Below are 18,388 nucleotides of genomic sequence, written 5' to 3' on the forward strand. Positions count from 1 at the left end.
CCCATCTCAAAAAAAAAAAAAAAATTTGATGGAAGGATACAAAAGAAACTAAGGAAAGGGCTTCCCCACATGGTAGATTGTGCTGCACGGCATAATCATGGCTCACTATAGCCTTGACCTTCTGGGCTCAAAGGAGCCTCCCAGCTCAGCCTCCTGAGGAGCTGGGTCTACAGGTGCACACCTTCACATCCAGCTAATTTTTTGATTTTTTTTGTAGTGATGAGGTCTTGCTGTGTTGTCTAGGCTGGTCTTGAACTCCTGGCCTCAAGCAATCCTCCTACCTTGGCCTTCTAAAGTGCTGGAATTACAGGTGCGAGCCACAGAACCTAGCTATATTTAGACTTTTTTTTTTTTTTTTGAGTTGGAGTCATACTCTGTCGTCCAACTGGAGTGCAGTGGTGCAATCTGGGCTCACTGCAACCTCTGCCTCCCAGGCTCAAGCAATTCTCCTGCCTCAGCCTCCTGAGTAGCTGAGATTACAGGCACCCGCCACCATGCTCAGCTAATTTTTGTATTTTTAGTAGAGACAGGGGTGTTGACCATGTTGGCCAGGCTGGTCTTGAACTCCTGACCTCAAGTGATCTGCCTGCCTCGGCCTCCCAAAGTGTTGGGATTACAGGCATAAGCCACCGCGCCCAGCCCATATTTTGATTTTTAAAATGGTGAATAATTCTATATTCAAAACATAAAATGACTGCACTTTTCCCAGTTGCAGATTGTAACTGTGTGTAAAAGATGTTGAGATATAAAATGTCAGGTACATGACACCAAACCCTGTGATCTGTGCAGCCCCAGTCAGGAGCGATCCCTACTCATTTTCAGTTACGAATCGTGTGTACTGTCGCTCCTGCAAATGCTTTCTGCTTTTCCTGTAGCCACCCCAGACTCTCTCCTTAAACCTCCCAGGCTCAAGAATAGGGCTGAGCCTCCCAGCCAGGGCCCCGCCCCCGGGCAGTGGTCACTGAGTATTGATTAGACCAGATGAATCTGGAGGCAGTGTACTCTGGGGCCAGACTGCCTGAGGTCTAGCCCCAGCTTTGTCATTTATTAGCTGGGTGACCCTGAGCATGTCAGTTCATCTCCCTGTGCCTCAGTTTCCACATCCATAAAATGGGAATAAAAAGTAGTCCTGCTGGGCACAGTGGCTCATGCTAATAATCCCAGCACTTTGGGAGCCTGAGATGAGCGGATTGCTTCAGTCCTGGAGTTCAAGACCAGCTAGGGCACCATGTGAAACCCTGTCTCTAAAAAAAAAAAAAAAAAAAAAAAAAAATTAGCCAGGTGTGGTGGCACACACCTGGGAGTCCCAGTTACTTGACAGCTAAGGTAGGAGGACCACCTGCGCCTGGGAGGCAGAGGCTACAGTGGGTCGTGATCACACCGCTGCACTCCAGCAGCAAGACCCTGTCTCAAAAAAGCAAAACCAAACCAAACCAAAACGCAGTCCTTACCATGAAGGGTTGCTGTAAGGACTAAATAAGCTAATTCATTTATACACAGGGCACAGAGTAAGGATATGATAACTATGAGCTCCTCACGAAGGTGGAGGCCTCAGGCACAGTGACAGGTAAGAGGCTACGAGGGACTGGGTGGGAGGCAGGGTCCTAGGGGTGTGAGGCTCAGGCTCAGGGAAGCAGGCATTGCCCCTCAGAGTTGGGGAGGGGAAGGAAAAGGCTGACTGCGGCGACGGCTGCCGAGATGGCAAGCCAGAAGGGAGAGTCGGAGGTACACAGGTCACTGAGGATCTTGGTCCGAGGAGTTTCGGCAAGTCACGAATCAGGGAGGGGGTGGGAGGTGAGCATGGAGGGATCAAGGGCAGAAGACACTTGGCAAGGCATTGGCTGAGATGCAGAGAGACACAGGGAGGCTCCTGGGGGACACCTGGGAGGCACGGGGCTCTTGTTCCTCAGGGAACCCTGAGTTTACCTAAGTGCAGACAGCCAGTAACGGCTGCAACCCATAGAAGAAGCCATGAGTCCACACTGATGGAAATGAATGGATGAATGAGTATATGATATGGACAAGAAGGAAACCTCTTACAGTAAACTCATTACAGTGCCTAAGGATGGTAAGGCCTATGGTGAAATTAGAAAACCACCACGTGTCAGCTGTTAGAGGAAAAGCTGTTTCAGGGAAGAGTCATCAGTGGATGCTGACCTAGAGTGAGCAGGGTATTCGCATAGCCTCAAACTATGTCCTCGCAAGACACTTACTGGTTGCAAAGGGAAGGATAGTAACTTCGTCGTGGAGTCCCTGGTGAACACCATGTTAGCCAAGCCATCCAAGTTAACAACAACAGTAATGAGTGCAGCTGGCCAGGTGCAGTGACTCACACCTGTAGTCCCAGCACTTTGGGAGGCTGAGGCAGGAGGATCGCTTGAGCCCAGCGAGCGGGTCAAGGCTGCCGTAAGCTGGGACTGTTCGGCTGTACTGTAGCTAGGCAATAGAGCAAGACCCTGACTCTAAAAACAAATACGTAAGTAAATAAACAGTAATGGGAAGAAACCCCATGTGCCTCCTGAGAAGTAATGTGAGGACACATTACTTCTCAGATATCCCTGCAAAAGAGGCATAACCCTAGTCTAATAATGATGAAAACTCAGACAAGCCCATACTGAATGACATTTTACAAAACAGCTTGCCTGTGTTCTTCAAATGTGTCAGCAAAGATAAAGACAGACTCAGGCAAAATTCCAGACTGAAGGAGGAACTGACAGAATATCTAAATTTGATCCCCCGTCTGGGTTGGCAAAGAAAAGACATTGACAAAAGAAATTTCTCCAACAAGGGAAATTGAATACCCTCTGGGATTAGAGAGCAGCATTGTGTCATAGTTAATTTCCTGATTTGCATAATTGTCCTGTGGTTAGGTAAGAGAATGAATTTGTTCTCAGGAGATACACACTGCAGTGTTTAAAAGTAAAAGGAAGCCGGGCTCGGTGGCTCAAGCCTGTAATCCCAGCACTTTGGGAGGCTGAGGTGGGTGGATCACAAGGTCAAGAGATCGAGACCAGCCTGGTCAACATGGTGAAACCCCGTCTCTACTAAAAATACAAAAAATTAGCTGGGCATGGTGGCGCGTGCCTGTAATCCCAGCTACTCGGGAGGCTGAGGCAGGAGAATTGCCTGAACCTAGGAGGCGGAGGTTGCGGTGAGCCGAGATCGCGCCATTGCACTCTAGCCTGGGTAACAAGAGTGAAACTCCGTCTCAAAAAAAAAAAAAAAAGTAAAAGGAAATTGGCCAGCCCAGGTGGATCGCACTATTAATTCCAGCACTTTGGGAGGCTGAGGCAGTCTGATCACTTGAGGCCAGGAGTTCGAGACCAGCCTGGCCAACTTGGTGAAATTCCGTCTCTATTAAAAAAAAATTAGCCAGGTGTGATGGCGGGCGCCTGTAATCCAAACTACTCGGGAGGCTGAGGCAGGAGAATCACTTGAACCCAGGAGACGGAGGTTGCACTGAGCCAAGAGCATGTCACTGCATTCCAGCCTGGCCAACTCCAAAAAAAAAAAAAAAAGTGAAAGGAAATCGTGGTGGAGTAAATAGATAACACCTGGGACAACCCGCATGAAGGGTATTCAGAAAATCTACGTGCTGTTCTGGCAACTTCCCTATAAACCTGAGTTATTTCAAAATAAAAAGTTGGCACAATGGTGACAGTAAAGATCAGGCAGTAATAATAGTAGCCAGTATCTCCTGAACACTCACCATATTCCAGGTACTGCCCACACTGCCCATCCCCACAATAATTGTTTTATTTTTATTGTTATAGATACAGGGTCTCCCTGTGTTGCCCAGGCTGATCTTTTTTATTTTATTTTATTTATTTATTTCTTTTTAACTCTGATTTAAGCTTTTTTACTGCAAGAACCCAGGCTGATCTTGAACTCTGGGGCTCCAGCGATCCTCCTGCCTCAGCCTCCCAAATGGCTGGGATTATAGGCATGAGCCACCGCACTCTGCCATTAGTTAATGGTTAATGTGATTATTCTATCCCCATTTTACAGAGGAGGAAACTGAGGCTTAGAGAAGACAGTGACTTGTTCAGGGCTGCATTAAGAAAAGACGGAAGAGTTAGGATGGGAGAGGTGGATTGAACAGGATGAGCGGGTTTCTGAAAAAGGAAGTTCCATCACTTCCCTCCTAGTGACTTCATTATTTAGACTTGGAATGGTCTAGTTAGTGACTGCCTCCCACATCAGACTATAAACCCGTGAAAGCATGGGCTTTCTGTTTCTGAGACAACTGTTTCTGCGCCAGAGTTCCTTCTGGCATCTGGTGAAACCTTAATCAGGATCATGGGTTTTTTTATTTGTTTGTTTTGAGATGAAGTCTCACTCTATCACTGGAGTATAGTGGCGGGATCCTGGCTCACTGCAACCTCCACCTCCCGGGTTCAAGGGATTCTCCTGCCTCAGCCTCCTGAGTAGCTGTGTGCCACCACACCTGGCTAATCTTTTTGTATTTTTAGTAGAGACAGGGTTTTACCGTGTTAGCCAGGACGATCTTGATCTCTTGACCTTGTGATCAGTCCGCCTTGGCCTCCCAAAGTGCTGTGTTTACAGGCATGAGCCACCACACCCGGCCTTGTATCATGTTTTTTTTTTTTTTGAGACGGAGTTTCGCTCTTGTTACCCAGGCTGGAGTGCAATGGTGCGATCTCGGCTCACCGCAACCTCCGCCTCCTGGGTTCAAGCAATTCTCCTGCCTCAGTCTCCTGAGTAGCTGGGATTACAGGCATGTGCCACCATGCCCAGCTAATTTTTTGTATCTTTAGTAGAGACAGGGTTTCACCATGTTGACCAGGATGGTCTTGATCTCTTGACCTTGTGATCCACCCGCCTCAGCCTCCCAAAGTGCTGGGATTACAGGCTTGAGCCACCGTGCCCGGCTGTATCATGTTTTTAAATGTATAAAATGAATTCATAGCAGAGGAAACAAGTATTGAATAGTTATGGAAATACTTTAAAAATGAATTTGTGATCCAATAATACTGTGTGTTGTTAATCTATCAAATAAGATCTAAGGCTGGGTGTGGTGGCTCACACTGTAATCTCAGCACTTTGGAAGGCCAAGGCAGGTGAATCATCTGAAGCCAGGAGGTCAAGACCAGCCTGTCCAACATGGTGAAACCCCGTCTCTACTAAAAATACAAAAATTGGTTATTGACGGGTCGAGAGTGTCACCACAAGCCCCACACAAGAGAATAAAGCCAGTGAATGTTTATCGATGGAATAACCGATGCCTATTCACAACATAATGTTATGACTACCGATACAGATAAGAGTAGTAATAGTTCTCATTTGTGTTAATGCATTTCATCCTCAAAATAACCCAAGGGGCTGAGTGAGACGGTCATGTCTATAATCCTAGCCTTTTGGGAAGCTGAAGTAGGAGAACTGCTGGAGCTCAAGAGTTCAAGACCAGCCAGCCTGGGCAATGTAGTGAGATCACATCTCCACGAAAAAATAAATGTAAAAATTAGCCAGGCATGATGTCACACATCTGTAGTCCCAGCTACTCAGGAGGCTGAGGTGGGAGGATCACTTAAGCCCCAGGAGTCAAGGCTGCAGTGAGCTGTGATCACGCCACTGCACTCCAGCCTGGGCAACAGAGAGAGCCCTTGCCTCTAAAATAAAACAGAATGCATATAACCCAAGACTGTTTTATCCTCATTTTACAAATAAGGAGTGAGAGGCTCAAAGAGATGTCTCTTGCCTGAGGCAGGCAGCCGGAAGGGTATGGCTGGCCCGTGGCAACCGACATGGTACCCCGCACCCACCTTCTGGAAGTCCTTCTTGGAGATGAGGCCACGGGGATCCGTGACGTAGTCCTGGAAGGCTTCAGAACGCACAATGTCCTTGAGTTTCAGGAACATGTCGAAGAACTTGAGGATCATCTCCACGTTAGACGAGGACTCCACCAGCATGTCCACCATCTGTCGGGCGATCGTGCCATTCACCACGTTCCCTACAGGCGGTCCCGGATCAGTGGGGCTGGCGGACACTCCCTTCTGCAGCCCCACTGGGCTTGCCTTGCTTTCCAGCTTAGGAGCCACCAATGCTGGCGGAGTGTCCCTGGCTAGCTGCAGCCTCCTGCCAACCAGTCCCTTTCTGACCTGCGTCAGCCTCCTGTGTCAACCTGGCTGATCCTGCCCTTGCCCACCTCCCCAGTAAAGATAACGACGACAGGCCGGGTGCGGTGGCTCACATCTGGTCATCCCAGCACTTCAGGAGACTGAGGCGGGCAGATCACTTGAGGCCAGGAGTTTGAGACCAGCCTGGACAACATGGTGAAACCCCATCTCTACTAAAAATACAAAAACTAGCTGGGCTTGGTGGCACGTGCTTGTAATTCCTCTGCCTCCCGGGTTCAAGCCATTCTCCCGCCTCAGCCCTTCGAGTAGCTGGGATTACAGGCTCAAACCAGCAGGCCCAGCTAATTTTTTGTATTTTTAGTAGATTGCGTTTCACTGTTAGCCAGGATGGTCTTGATCGCCTGACCTTGTGATCATCCGCCTGCCTCGGCCTCCCAAAGTGCTGAGATTACGAGTGTGAGCCACTGTGCCCGGCCCAGGACATTGATATGATTAAATTATTTAATCTAATCCAGCTAATTTTTTCGAGGGAGAATATGGACCCAGGGTCGCTGCAGCTTAAAGTTTTCCAAGAAAAGCTGGAAATCTTGATGTTTAAGGGGAACCTTCTGATTTTTTTTTTTTTTTGAGATGGAGTTTTGCTTTTGTTGCCCAGGCTGGAGTGCAATGACACGATCTCAGCTCACTGTAATCTCCACTTCCCGAGTTCAAGCAATTCTCCTGCCTCAGCCTCCCCAGTAGCTGAGATTACAGGCACCCACCACCACACCCAGCTAAATTTTGTATTTTTAGTAGAGATGGGGTTTCTCCATGTTGGTCAGGCTGGTCTCAAACTCCTGACCTCAGATGACCCTCCCGCCTCAGCCTCCCAAAATGCTGGGATTACAGGTGTGAGCCACAGCGTCTGACCTACTGTAGCTTCTTCATCAACCCATGGATCTTGACATGACATCAGGTGGGGCTGAGGGTTAGGGTCTCCCGGGTCTCAGAGGGCCATTGTCAGGCTTCCCCGAACCTTTTCACTGTCCCCTCTCCCTCAGGCCGGGGTGTTTACCTTCCAGTAGCGACAGCAGCATCACCACCATGTCCTTCTGCAGATCCAGCAGCTCCTTCAGCAGCTCGATCTGGCTTGAGTCCTAGAGACCCCACGCCCCAGCTTGGTGAGGGCTGGTCTCTGCAGACACCTCCCCCAACTCTGTTGCTTCTGCCCCTCCTCACCTACCCAGCAGGGCCTAGACCCCCGTTTTCTCCCCTCTTACCTCCGAGGGGACCCGAGTCCAGACATGTTCCTCGGAAGCAGGGGAGGGGGCAGAGAGACAAGATTGTGGGGGTGGGGTTGGCACTTGGGGGAAGGGCCCGATAGCTGATGGGTAGGGGGAAGGGGCTGGCTGACAAGGACTGGGAGGCTTGCGGGGCAGTATGTGGGCCAGAGAGACAGACACAGACAGAGAAAAATGCAGGGAACAGAGACCCAGGCCTGGGGAGGGACGTGAGCCCAGCACGGCCTGGCCTATGGTGGGCTTGACAGATGCGTGTTGACTATGATGTGTGATGGCAAGAGTGGGCCTCCGAGCTCAGGAGGAAGGCTAGGGAGGCAGCGTGTGCTTTCTGGTAAGCTGTCTGGGGGGGACCTGGGGCCTCGGTATAGGGCCCATAGAAATCTCTAGCACAAGGTGTTGGCTCATGGCCCCATCTATGTTAGGTTGAGCCACATAAAATTGCCAACATGGGATCACTTTTGGCTCACAAAGTGGTAATTTCTTTTCTTTCTTTTTTTTCTTTTCTTTTTAGATGGAATCTTGCTCTGTCGCCCAGGCTGGAGTGCAGTGGCGCAATCTGGGCTCATGCAACCTCCACCTCCCGGGTTCAAGCGATTCTTCTGCCTCAGCCTCCCAAGTGGCTGGGATTATAGGCGCGCACCACCACACCCAGCTAATTTTTTTTTTTTTTTTTTAAACAGAGATGGAGTTTCACCATATTGGTCAGGCTGGTCTCGTGATCCGCCTACCTCAGCCTCCCAAAGTGTTAGGATTACAGGCGTGACCACCACGCCCAGCCCTCCCCTGCCTCTATTAATAATCCCTCAGTTGTCGTCTGTGGAGTCTCCCGTCCCACGGTCACAGCACACGGAGCTATCCCTGCCTCCTGGCTCTACAGGTGGGTATGTGACAAGGCCGGCCAATCAGAGCCTTCTTTCCCAAGGCTATGGTGACTGGCTCAGGGATGGACATGTGACCCAAGAGGCCAGTCAAAGAGAATCTCAAGGTTTTTTTCTTGGAGCTCTAAGGAAAGAGGAGTTCTCTTCCCTCTGGGGCTGTTAAGAAGTGGGGTGGATAGGAGCCTGAGGCATCGTTTTTTTCCAGCTCAGGGAGAGCGCCTACTTGCAAATGCAGTCAAAGAGGAGACAGTTCTGCTGACATCACTCTATGCCCTGGATCTCTGATACGAACTCATAAATTCTATTTCTTTCTCCTTTTTTTTTTTTTTGAGACGGAGTTTCACTCTTGTTACCCAGGCTGCCCCAACCCCAGTTACTCTGTCACATTACTCTATCTTTTCTTTTCTTTCTTTTTTTCTGAGATGGAGTTTTGTTCTTGTTACCCAGGCTGGGGTGCAACGGTGCGATCTCGGCTCACCACAACCTCCGCCTCCCGGGTTCAGGCAATTCTCCTGCCTCAGCATCCTCAGTAGCTGGGATTACAGGCACGCGCCACCATGCCCAGCTAATTTTTTGTATTTTCAGTAGAGACGGGGTTTCACCATGTTGACCAGGATGGTCTCGATCTCTTGACCTCGTGATCCGCCCGCCTCGGCCTCCCGAAGTGCTGGGATTACAGGTGTGAGCCACTGCGCCTGGCACTATTTTTATTTTTCTTAAGCCTAAGCCACCGCTTTGCATTGGATTTCTAGCTTTTGCAACCTAGACTAGATAGTGGCGGATGAATTAGTCCTGTAGGATTTGGAATTCTACACGATGGTACCAACACTTTCTAGAATTTCAGGATGACACCAACGGCACAACTTCAGCTGCTGTGAAATGGAGGAACTGCATTCTAAGTTTAGCTCCTTTGAAAAAGTCAGATGACATCAGTTAGGGTTTCTGTCAGCCCCTGGGGCACCTTTGGGCAAATTAGAAAAAAAGGCACCCCCTAAAACGCTTTCTGTTGGGAAGTTATAGTATACTGGATACTTTACTGCCATCTGCTGGAAAACTAAACTACTGCAATACACACACCAATATAGTTATGATTTGTGGGATGTGGATACCCTCAGAGATTGTGCCTTTGTGCAGGGCACAACCTGCGCAACAGTATATGGCAGCTTTGAATATGGTTACCAGACAGAAGCAGAGCAGATGGATTAAGTGTTTGTGAGACATTGACAAGGCTGCAAAGCGGTGAGGGAAAGAGGAACACAAGGATTATGGAAATAGGAGATAGGGTTCAACAGGGACCTTACATCATGAATGCCTGATATGGGCGTCATCTGCCGCAGGCAAGATAAAGAAGCAAAACACCTCCTCAGCCCCAGGCTCGAATCTAGAAGCCAGCCCCATCCTACCGGAAGGACTGTCCACATCTGAGTTGACCTCATCAGAGAGAAAAACACTAACCAATCATAGAGGAGCTCTGACCACTGGGCAGGGGCCCAAACGTCAGATCAACGAAAACGCAGATGGAAAACCAGTCGATAAGGGGGGCAGAGGAGGCGGCGGGGTAAGGCAGAGAGCCAATTCAGAAGGACGACGGATTGGGCCACTGGGAGGGAAACAGCCTGGAACATGCCAGGAGCACTTGGGTGACAAACTGACCAATGGGGCAAGACTTGGAAACAGACCACTTGGGGGACACCCCGAGCAGGTGGATGGAGACCAGAGGGGCTCGAACCTGAGCGAGCTTCATCATCATGTGGGCGAAGACGTGTAGGAACCCCACCACCGCGTCCCATAGACGGCTGTGCGCCAGGCTCTGCTGGTTCCCAGTGCAGGGGCCCTGGGGGCAGAGGGCCATGTGAGCGGGAAGGGAATCCCTGAGAAGGGATCAGGGATGGCGATGTGGGACCCCCGGCCCTCCCACTCCCTCCCCGAGGGGCGCGCCCCACCTGGATGTACTCGGTGAGGCTGTTGAACACCTGCTTAGCCACCGACATGGCTTTGGAGAAGTTCCTCTTGCCCTGCTCTTCAATGACATCCTTGCCTGAGTAGTACCAGTAGAAGTCGCTGATGGATTCCTGGGGGGCAGGCAGGGGGTGAGGGGGTGCTGGGGGCGACCATGGTCTGGCAGCCCCTAACCCAAGTCACACCTGAACCGTCTCACGTCCTCACCTGCAGCCGCAGGAGGTAGTCCACCGTGCAGATGATGATGTTAATAGTGGTTGTGTTCCCTGTCTGTGTCCGTAGGTAGTTCTGGAAATCTGGGGAGATGAAAAGTCACTCATTCAGCACCTCCCACGTGCTAGGCGAGATGAACAGTGGGTCATTTATTCATTTATGCAATACTCATGTGTTGAGTACCTATCGTATGCCAGAAGGCATATAATCATCAATTTATTTAACGACTATCAAGTACTATGTGTCAGAGACAGATGGATGATCATTTATTCATTTCTCTAAAAATACTGGCCAGGCATGGTGGCTCATGCCTGTAATCCCAGCACTTTGGGAGGCCAGGTGGGTGGATCACTCGAGGTCAGGAGTTTGAGACCAGCCTGGCCGACATGGTGAAACCCCGTCTCTACTAAATTAACCACAAAATCAGCCAGGCGTGGTGGGGGGCACTTGTAATCCCAGCTACTTGGGAGGCTGAGGCAGGAGAATTGATTGAACCTGGGAGGCGGAGGTTGCAGTGAGCCGAGATCACACCACTGCACTCCAGCTTGGGCAACAAGAGTGTAACTCCATCTCAAAAAAAAAGAAAATTAAAAAATAAAAATACTGAGGGCCTACTATGTGTCAAATGTGGTGGAGGGTCATTTATTCACTCATTTTTTTTCTAACAAATATGTATTAAGCACCAACTGTGTAGCAGGGAGAATAGAGATTCAGTTCCCCATTTGTTTCCAAACAATTTCATAGAATGCCTACTATGTGCCGGGAATATTCAAGCATTTACCCAGCGAATATTTATTTAGTGCCAGGGAACATAAGGATTGGTCATTCATTCATTTATTCAACATATTTTATCGAGTGTATACGACATGCTAATGAGATTAAGATTGTCACATATTCTTTGCTACATTTATTGAGTTCTTACTATGTGTCATGCAGTATTCCAGTCTCCGGAGATTTAGTAGTGAAAGAAAACAGTTCCAGGGCTTGTGGGGGATTTTTTTTTTTTTGACAAAGTCTCCCTCTGTTGCCCAGGTTGGAGTACTGTGCCATGATCATAGCTTGCTACAGCCATCACCTCCTGAGTTCAGGTGATCCTCCCAACTCAGCCTCCTGGGTAGCTGGAACTATAGGTGTGAGCCACCACATCCGGCCAAGTTTTACATTTTTTTTTTTTTTGTTGAGACCAGCCCAGGCTGGTCTCGAACTCCTGGCCTCAAGCAACCCTCTCGCCTCAATCTCCCATAGTGCCAGGCTTACAGGCATGAGCCATGTGTCCAGCCTCTGCCCTTGTGAAGTTTCTATTCTTATGCGGTAATTTTTCAATCTTTTCTGACTGCAATCTACTGTAGGAAATCTTTTTTTTTTTTTTTTTTTTTTTTTTTTTTGAGGCGGAGTTTCGCTCTCGTTACCCAGGCTGCAGGCTGGAGTGCAATGGCGCGATCTCGGCTCACCGCAACCTCCGCCTCCTGGGTTCAGGCAATTCTCCTGCCTCAGCCTCCTGAGTAGCTGGGATTACAGGCACACGCCACCATGCCCAGCTGATTTTTTGTATTTTTAGTAGAGACGGGGTTTCACCATGTCGACCAGGATGGTCTCGAACTCTCGACCTCGTGATCCACCCGCCTCGGCCTCCCAAAGTGCTGGGATTACAGGCTTGAGCCACCGCGCCCGGCGCCTTTTTTTTTTTTTTTAAAGATGGTGTTTTGCTTGTTACCCAGGCTGGAGTGCAATGGTGCAATCTCGGCTCACTGCAACCTCCGTCTCCTGGGTTCAAGCAATTCTCCTGCCTCAGCCTCCTGAGTAGCTGGGATTACAGGCACGTGCCACCATGCCCAGCTAATTTTTTGTATTTTTAGTAGAGACGGGGTTTCACCATGTTGACCAGGATGGTCTCGGATCTCTTGACCTTGTGATCCACCCGCCTCGGCTTCCCAAAGTGCTGGGATTACAGGCTTGAGCCACCGCGCCCGGCCTCTTTTTTCCTTTTTTAAATACACACTGTGTTTTGATGATGGAGAAGGCCAATTTGAAGTTAGGAGAGGCAGCATGAGACCAAGCGCAGTGGCTCACGCCTGTAATCCCAGCACTTTGGGAGGCCTAGGCAGGCGGATCACCTGAGCTCAGGAGTTGGAGGCCAGTGTGGTCAATAGGGTGAAAAAAAAATCTTAGTCCTCCCAGGCTCCTGAGTAGCTGGGATTACAGGCATGTGCCACGACGCTCAGCTAATTTTTCTATTTTTAGTAGAGACGTTTCACCATGTTGGCCAGGATGGTCTCAATCTCGTGACCTCGTGATCTGCCTGCTTCTGCCTCCCAAGGTGCTGGGATGACAGGTGTGAGCCGCTGCACCCAGGCATTTTTTTTTTTTTTTTTGAGATGGAGTCTGGCTCTGTCACCCAGGCTGGAGTGCAATGGCACAATCTTGGCTCATTGCAACCTCCGCCTTCCGGGTTCAAGCGCTTCTCCTGCCTCAGCCTCCCAAGTGGCTGGGATAATAGGCACCTGCTACTGTACCAGGCCAGTTTTTCATTTTTAGTACAGATGGGGTTTCACCATCTTGGCCAGGCTGGTCTCGAACTCTGGACCTCGTGATCCACCTGCCCGGCCTCCAAAAGTGCTGGGATTACAGATGTGAGCAATCACACCCGGCTCCCCCTAACTTTTTTACAGTCAGTTCACAATCGCTCTATCAGGTTGGCTCAATGGAGGGCCCATTTTGCCTGGTTTCATGATATAGACAAAGCGTACTTAAGTATTTAACATTTTATAAGCAAAGTTACAGGCCTTCCCATCAACCTTGCTGTCTAACTCCTTTATTTGTGTTAATTTAAACTGGACTATAGGCAAAAATAAAAACATACACAGCTCCTGTAAGAAAAAATTCTGCCAACTGAAAACACCTGTTATAGACATGTGCAAATTAGCAAGAGACAAATCTTTTGTCTGCTTTGAATAGCACTGACTCCTCAGGACATGCAAGGCCCCTGAGATGTGAAAGGTATTTCTAATTTCTATTTGATTGGGCCATGAATTTAGGCAGAGGACTGGGATGCAAATTTGTTGGGAGACAGCAATCCCTCTGCTAACAACATTCTCATTTTCTAAACACATTCTCGAGGAACAAAATTCATTTTAAACCCAAAGGCTGATTCCATTTTAGTTAACATTCAAGAATGAAAATCTTAGTCCCGGCTGGGTGTGGTGGCTCACACCTGTAATTCCAGCATTTTAGGAGGCCAAGGCAGGAGCGCTGCTTGAATCCAGGAGTTTGAGACCACCTGGGCAACATAGTGAGATCTCATCTCTACAAAAAATAAAGAACTCAGCCACACATGGTGATGCATGCCTATAGACCCATATACTCAGGAGGCTGAGGTGTTGATAACTTGAGCTGGGAGGCAGAGGTTGCAGTGAGCTGTGATCACGCCACCGTACTCCAGTCTGGGCGACAGAGTGAGACCCTGTCTTAAAAAAAAAAAAAAAAAAAAAAAAAGGGATAAAGAAAATCTTAGTCCCACAGCACAAAGATATTTAACAAACCTTGAAAACTGGTTGTGGACACAAGAGCTTTTGAAAATTCAAGACAAAGGGATCATGCTTTATCCTTTGTTGAAAGTAAAAGAATGAAGATTAAAGATATTTAAAAATCAATTACCTAATGAGCAGTTACCAAGTAACCAAGTGGGTGAAGGTTCTATGGAAGTTAGAGTTCTAATTACTCCAATTCTTGTCATGCAAGTTAATTTCCGGGTAGTCTGTGGTTTCCTAATCATCTGCTAAGGGTTATAACCACAATCTCAAGACTGTACATGTTTGTTATAGGAAATGGCATTGGGTAGAAAGTTTGTTGTGCAGAATTTTGACTGTTCTGTAAAGTTGTAAACTAGGTTCGCTGCATCAGTCTGTGTTCCCCGTCACTGATGTCGTGTAATTAATTCGCTGTCATCCTTGATCTTGTTAAACTGGCTGAACCACAACAAAAGAGAAAACTCTTGCTTAAGATAGGAAAGAATCTGTAGGCCTTCGTACAGATCTTCCCTCTGCAAAGATTTTATAAGCAAAATAAACAATAGATTTAAAAATAAATCTAATAGATGTTTTTTTTAAATGCCAGGCAGTTTTTTCCTTTAGGTCTTTTCTGGCCCTGAAGTACAGAAATCCATCACATGGATTGAACTTTGGCAGCTACTGCAGAATGCCTGTGGGAAAATGGCGTGTGACAAATTATCCATTTGGGCAAATTGATTTTTGGCCAAATTGGTTTTTGGCAGGTTGCTTTTGGGGAACTGGACTGGCCAGAGGAGATGAAGGGGAAGCAAAGTGGCTAGATTCCAGAAATTCCAGAGGTTTTTTTGTTGTTGTTGTTTTTTCTTTGAGATGTAGGTTCACTCTTGTTGCCCAGGCTGGAGTGCAATGGCTCGATCTCCGCTCACTGCAACCTCTGCCTCCTGGGTTCCAGTGATTCTCCTGCCTCAGCCTCCTGAGTAGCTGGGATTACAGGCGTCTGCCACCATGCCCTGCTATTTTTGTGTGTTTTTAAGTAGACACAGGGTTTCACCGTGTTGGCCAAGCTGGTCTGAAACTCCTGGCCTCAGGAAATCCACCCGCCTCAGCTTCCCAAAGTGCTGGGATTACAGGCGTGAGTCACTGCGCCAGGTCTTCGGAGAGATTTTGAAAGCTAGGTGGATTGACACTGGCTGGAGAGCGGTCATCATTGATAGGTGGAGGAAGGGGGCTGGAGACTAACTCAGGCAATCCTTCTGTACCAGCCCCAAACCTCGGCTTCCCCTCCACCCCACACCCCTCCTCCTCACCATTATTGTGCCCCTCACAGAGCAATTGTAGGAATCGGAACAGGTCTTGTGTGAATTCATCATCCGCCATGACCTTCTCTCCTGGGTGGAAGGGAGGGGACAGGGCCCAGGAGGGGTCAGATGTGCCAAGACACAGCACACACATGCACAAGGCCCATGCACACTGCACATGCATGCACAAAGCATGGGGGTGCTGGGAGGAGCAGCCGCCACTTCGAAGACACTGTGAGGGCCATGGGCATCCATGACGCCAGGCGGTCTTGACCTCAGAGTCCCTGACATCAGCAGATGGTGACTCAAGGAGCCCTGGGTCATGAAGCTGACGCCTCAAGTGTCTTTCTACATCCGTGCCCTCTGATGTCACAACTTGTGTTACATCTGGGAACGTCTGCTGACCTAGCAGAAATTCAGGCAGCTGGTAACGCCCTCAGCCCCCCTCCAGGCCATGGAGGTTAATGGATTATGGGGGTTTGGGTCAGGTCACTTCACACAAAGGCTCTGGGCAGGGAGAGATTGGGCTGGGATAAGAGATGGGGACTGAAAGCCAGCCAATTGGCCTAGATGCCTTGAAAGCAGCCAATCCAGGAGTAGCAAAGGGGAGGCGTGTAAACAAGGGCCAATCAGAACAGACATCTGAATGAAGCCAATCATGGTGGGGGGTAGGGGAGGAGGCTAGACCGTATATGGGCCAACCAGAGCAGGCGCAGAGGAGGCAGGCGCAGAGGAGGCACGCGCACACCAATCAGAGTAGATGCCAGAGGCAACCAATTCTGTTGGTGGATGGGTAACCGCTGACCAACCAATCTGAGGTCGGGGCGCAGAGATCAGAGTAGGTGGGAGTGGGGATTACTCCACACCGGGACTGTGAATCTGGGTCTGGAAGTCTAACGATATCCAGCTGGAAAGAGACCTTTGCCCTGTTCTCTAGCTTCTGTTGTACACACGGGGAAGGTGAAGCTTAGGGAAGGTAAGAGGCTCGTTCACAGGCCCATGTATTCTCAGTGGCTGATCTGGGACCTGAATCATATTCCCCAGACTCCTGGTCTCCAGGCTTTGCACTGGCAAGGTGCACCTGCTGAAGGGTCCCTCCCTCCCCTCCACGTCCCAGATCCTCAGCCCCCAGGTGGAGGGGTGGCCGGGGGTTAGGAGGGGTGGGTGGCAGCAGCACAGCACGGGGGTGGGCTGGGGGAATTACCGTTCTGGCGATTGATGACTGGGGCAGCCAACAGGATGGGAGGAGGAAGCAGGAGAAGAGAGAGAAAAAGAGAGAGGAAGACAGAGACCGCAAACACACACCATGACAGTCAGGGACAAAGACACAGAAAGACACAGACACACAGAGAGAGGAACAACCCACAGAGAGAAAGGCAGAGTGATAAGGAGACAGAAGGAAGTGGATTAGCAGGAAAGAGGGTAGGAAATGAGGATAAGAGCAGAGGGAATGAAAGAAGGCGGAGAGGGAGAGAGACAGAGGGATGAAGAGGCACAGGTGGAAAGGCAGGAGCAAGGATCGGGGTGGAAAGGTTAGACACACCACAACACGGCAAAGAGGAGACGTGATTAACCTGGATTAGGGACATTAATAAGAGAACAGCAACCAGGGCGTGACATTTGGGGCAGGTGGAGGGTGGGGTCCATGGGGCGAGGGGCAAGAACGTAAGACAGAATGACTTCCGGTCACGGGAGGAGGTGGTGGGCATGGGGAGGGAGATCCTGGGGGGATGGAGGGAGACTGGGGGGCCACAACGGGGGGAGGAGCCCGAGGGAGCCCTTGGGAACCGGTGTCTTGGAGGAAGGGAGCTCTGGGTAATGGCGGGTGGGGGTAGGGTGGCAGGAATCCCGAAGGAAGATGTCCCAGGGAGAGGGAAGCCCAAGGGAGGGCCTCACCAGTGCCATCCTCGTTGACCATGCCCAGCCCCTCAGCCTTGTTCTGTCTCTCAAAGGCATTGAGATCCAGGACGCTGAGGAAAAGAAAGGCAAGGCATGGGGGGTGCAATGAAGTCTCTGCCCTCCTCTCTTCCAGGGTCTGACAGCTCCCCACTACGGTGGGCTGGAGAGCCACAGTCCACCATGTATGTGCTGAAGTCAAGAGGAAGTTGAAAGGAAGAGTTGGCAGAAGCTAGGACCTAACGTAGGGCCAGGATGGACCCTGTGCAGGCTGAAATAACGAAGAACGGAAACCACCCATTAGCAAAAGCTGCGGAGGGTAGGAAAAGTCAGCCGGCAGCAAGAGGCCAATAAAGGCAGACAACAGTGGAGGCATATTAATAGGGGTCAACAGAGAGTTCCCAAATCTGCTGCTGCCGAGTTCCCCTGGAATTCTAAACAAGTTTTTGGTTCCACTGTCTGGAAGCCATAATGCAACTCATTCTTAAAGCCTATGACATTTTGCCTCCCTATTGTTCTACATTAATTCCTTTTTTTTTTTTTTTTTTTTTTTTGAGGCGGAGTTTCGCTCTTGTTACCCAGGCTGGAGTGCAATGGCGCGATCTCGGCTCACCGCAACCTCCGCCTCCTGGGTTCAGGCAATTCTCCTGCCTCAGCCTCCTGGGTAGCTGGGATGACAGGCACGCGCCACCGTGCCCAGCTGATTTTTTGTATTTTTAGTAGAGACGGGGTTTCACCCTGTTGACCAGGATGGCCTTGATCTTTTGACCTCGTGATCCACCCGCCTCGGCCTCCCAAAGTGCTGGGATTACAGGCTTGAGCCACCGCGCCCGACTGTTCTACATTAATTCTTATAATGAAATCCTTGTTATCTGAGCGATTCTGAGTGAGTTTCTTTTCCTGGGCCAAAAGAGCAGAATTAGAACCAGAAATGGTACCAGGAGTGGGGTGGCAGAGGCACCAAACAGAGCTTAAAAAGAAGAGGTATACTCGAACCTACCTGCACGTTTGCATCAGTGCCTGGATACTCTGGAAGAAGCCAACTTCCTTCTTGTCCTTCAGATAATCCAGCATTTTCTGCAGAGGGGGAGGCAGAGGAAGAGGGAACGGGGGGTCACACAGGAACCCCCCATCTCTCTTTGCCTTCCTCCCAAGTCCCTTTGCCTCTGTTACCTGCTGCACCTCAGCATTGCCTCCATTGAGGATGGAGATGCCCAGCTTCAGGGTAGAGGACACCATGGCACCTGTCTCTCCTAGAGG

The 18,388-nt window shown here is 49.6% G+C and overlaps 1 protein-coding gene across 5 annotated transcripts in view; it reads right to left on the minus strand.

Moving 5' to 3' along the window:
• RYR1 (ryanodine receptor 1) overlaps nucleotides 1-18,388 on the minus strand; it is a 160,021-nt gene that overhangs the window by 39,334 nt on the left and 102,299 nt on the right. For 3 of the 5 annotated variants that reach the window (XM_039465527.2, XM_039465523.2, XM_039465522.2), the window contains 10 exons: nucleotides 18,302-18,381; nucleotides 18,129-18,205; nucleotides 17,129-17,202; nucleotides 16,437-16,454; nucleotides 15,242-15,322; nucleotides 10,423-10,511; nucleotides 10,200-10,328; nucleotides 9,986-10,090; nucleotides 7,153-7,234; nucleotides 5,784-5,971 (listed from right to left, as the gene is read on the minus strand). In XM_039465527.2, coding sequence (XP_039321461.2) covers nucleotides 5,784-5,971; nucleotides 7,153-7,234; nucleotides 9,986-10,090; nucleotides 10,200-10,328; nucleotides 10,423-10,511; nucleotides 15,242-15,322; nucleotides 16,437-16,454; nucleotides 17,129-17,202; nucleotides 18,129-18,205; nucleotides 18,302-18,381 — 923 coding nt within the window. The remainder of the gene's footprint in view (nucleotides 1-5,783; nucleotides 5,972-7,152; nucleotides 7,235-9,985; nucleotides 10,091-10,199; nucleotides 10,329-10,422; nucleotides 10,512-15,241; nucleotides 15,323-16,436; nucleotides 16,455-17,128; nucleotides 17,203-18,128; nucleotides 18,206-18,301; nucleotides 18,382-18,388) is intronic. The other 2 variants (XM_039465526.2, XM_039465524.2) reach the window with 1 other exon arrangement.

Source organism: Saimiri boliviensis, chromosome 14 (genome assembly GCF_048565385.1).
Source record: "Saimiri boliviensis isolate mSaiBol1 chromosome 14, mSaiBol1.pri, whole genome shotgun sequence".
NCBI classification, from domain to species: Eukaryota; Metazoa; Chordata; class Mammalia; order Primates; family Cebidae; genus Saimiri; species Saimiri boliviensis.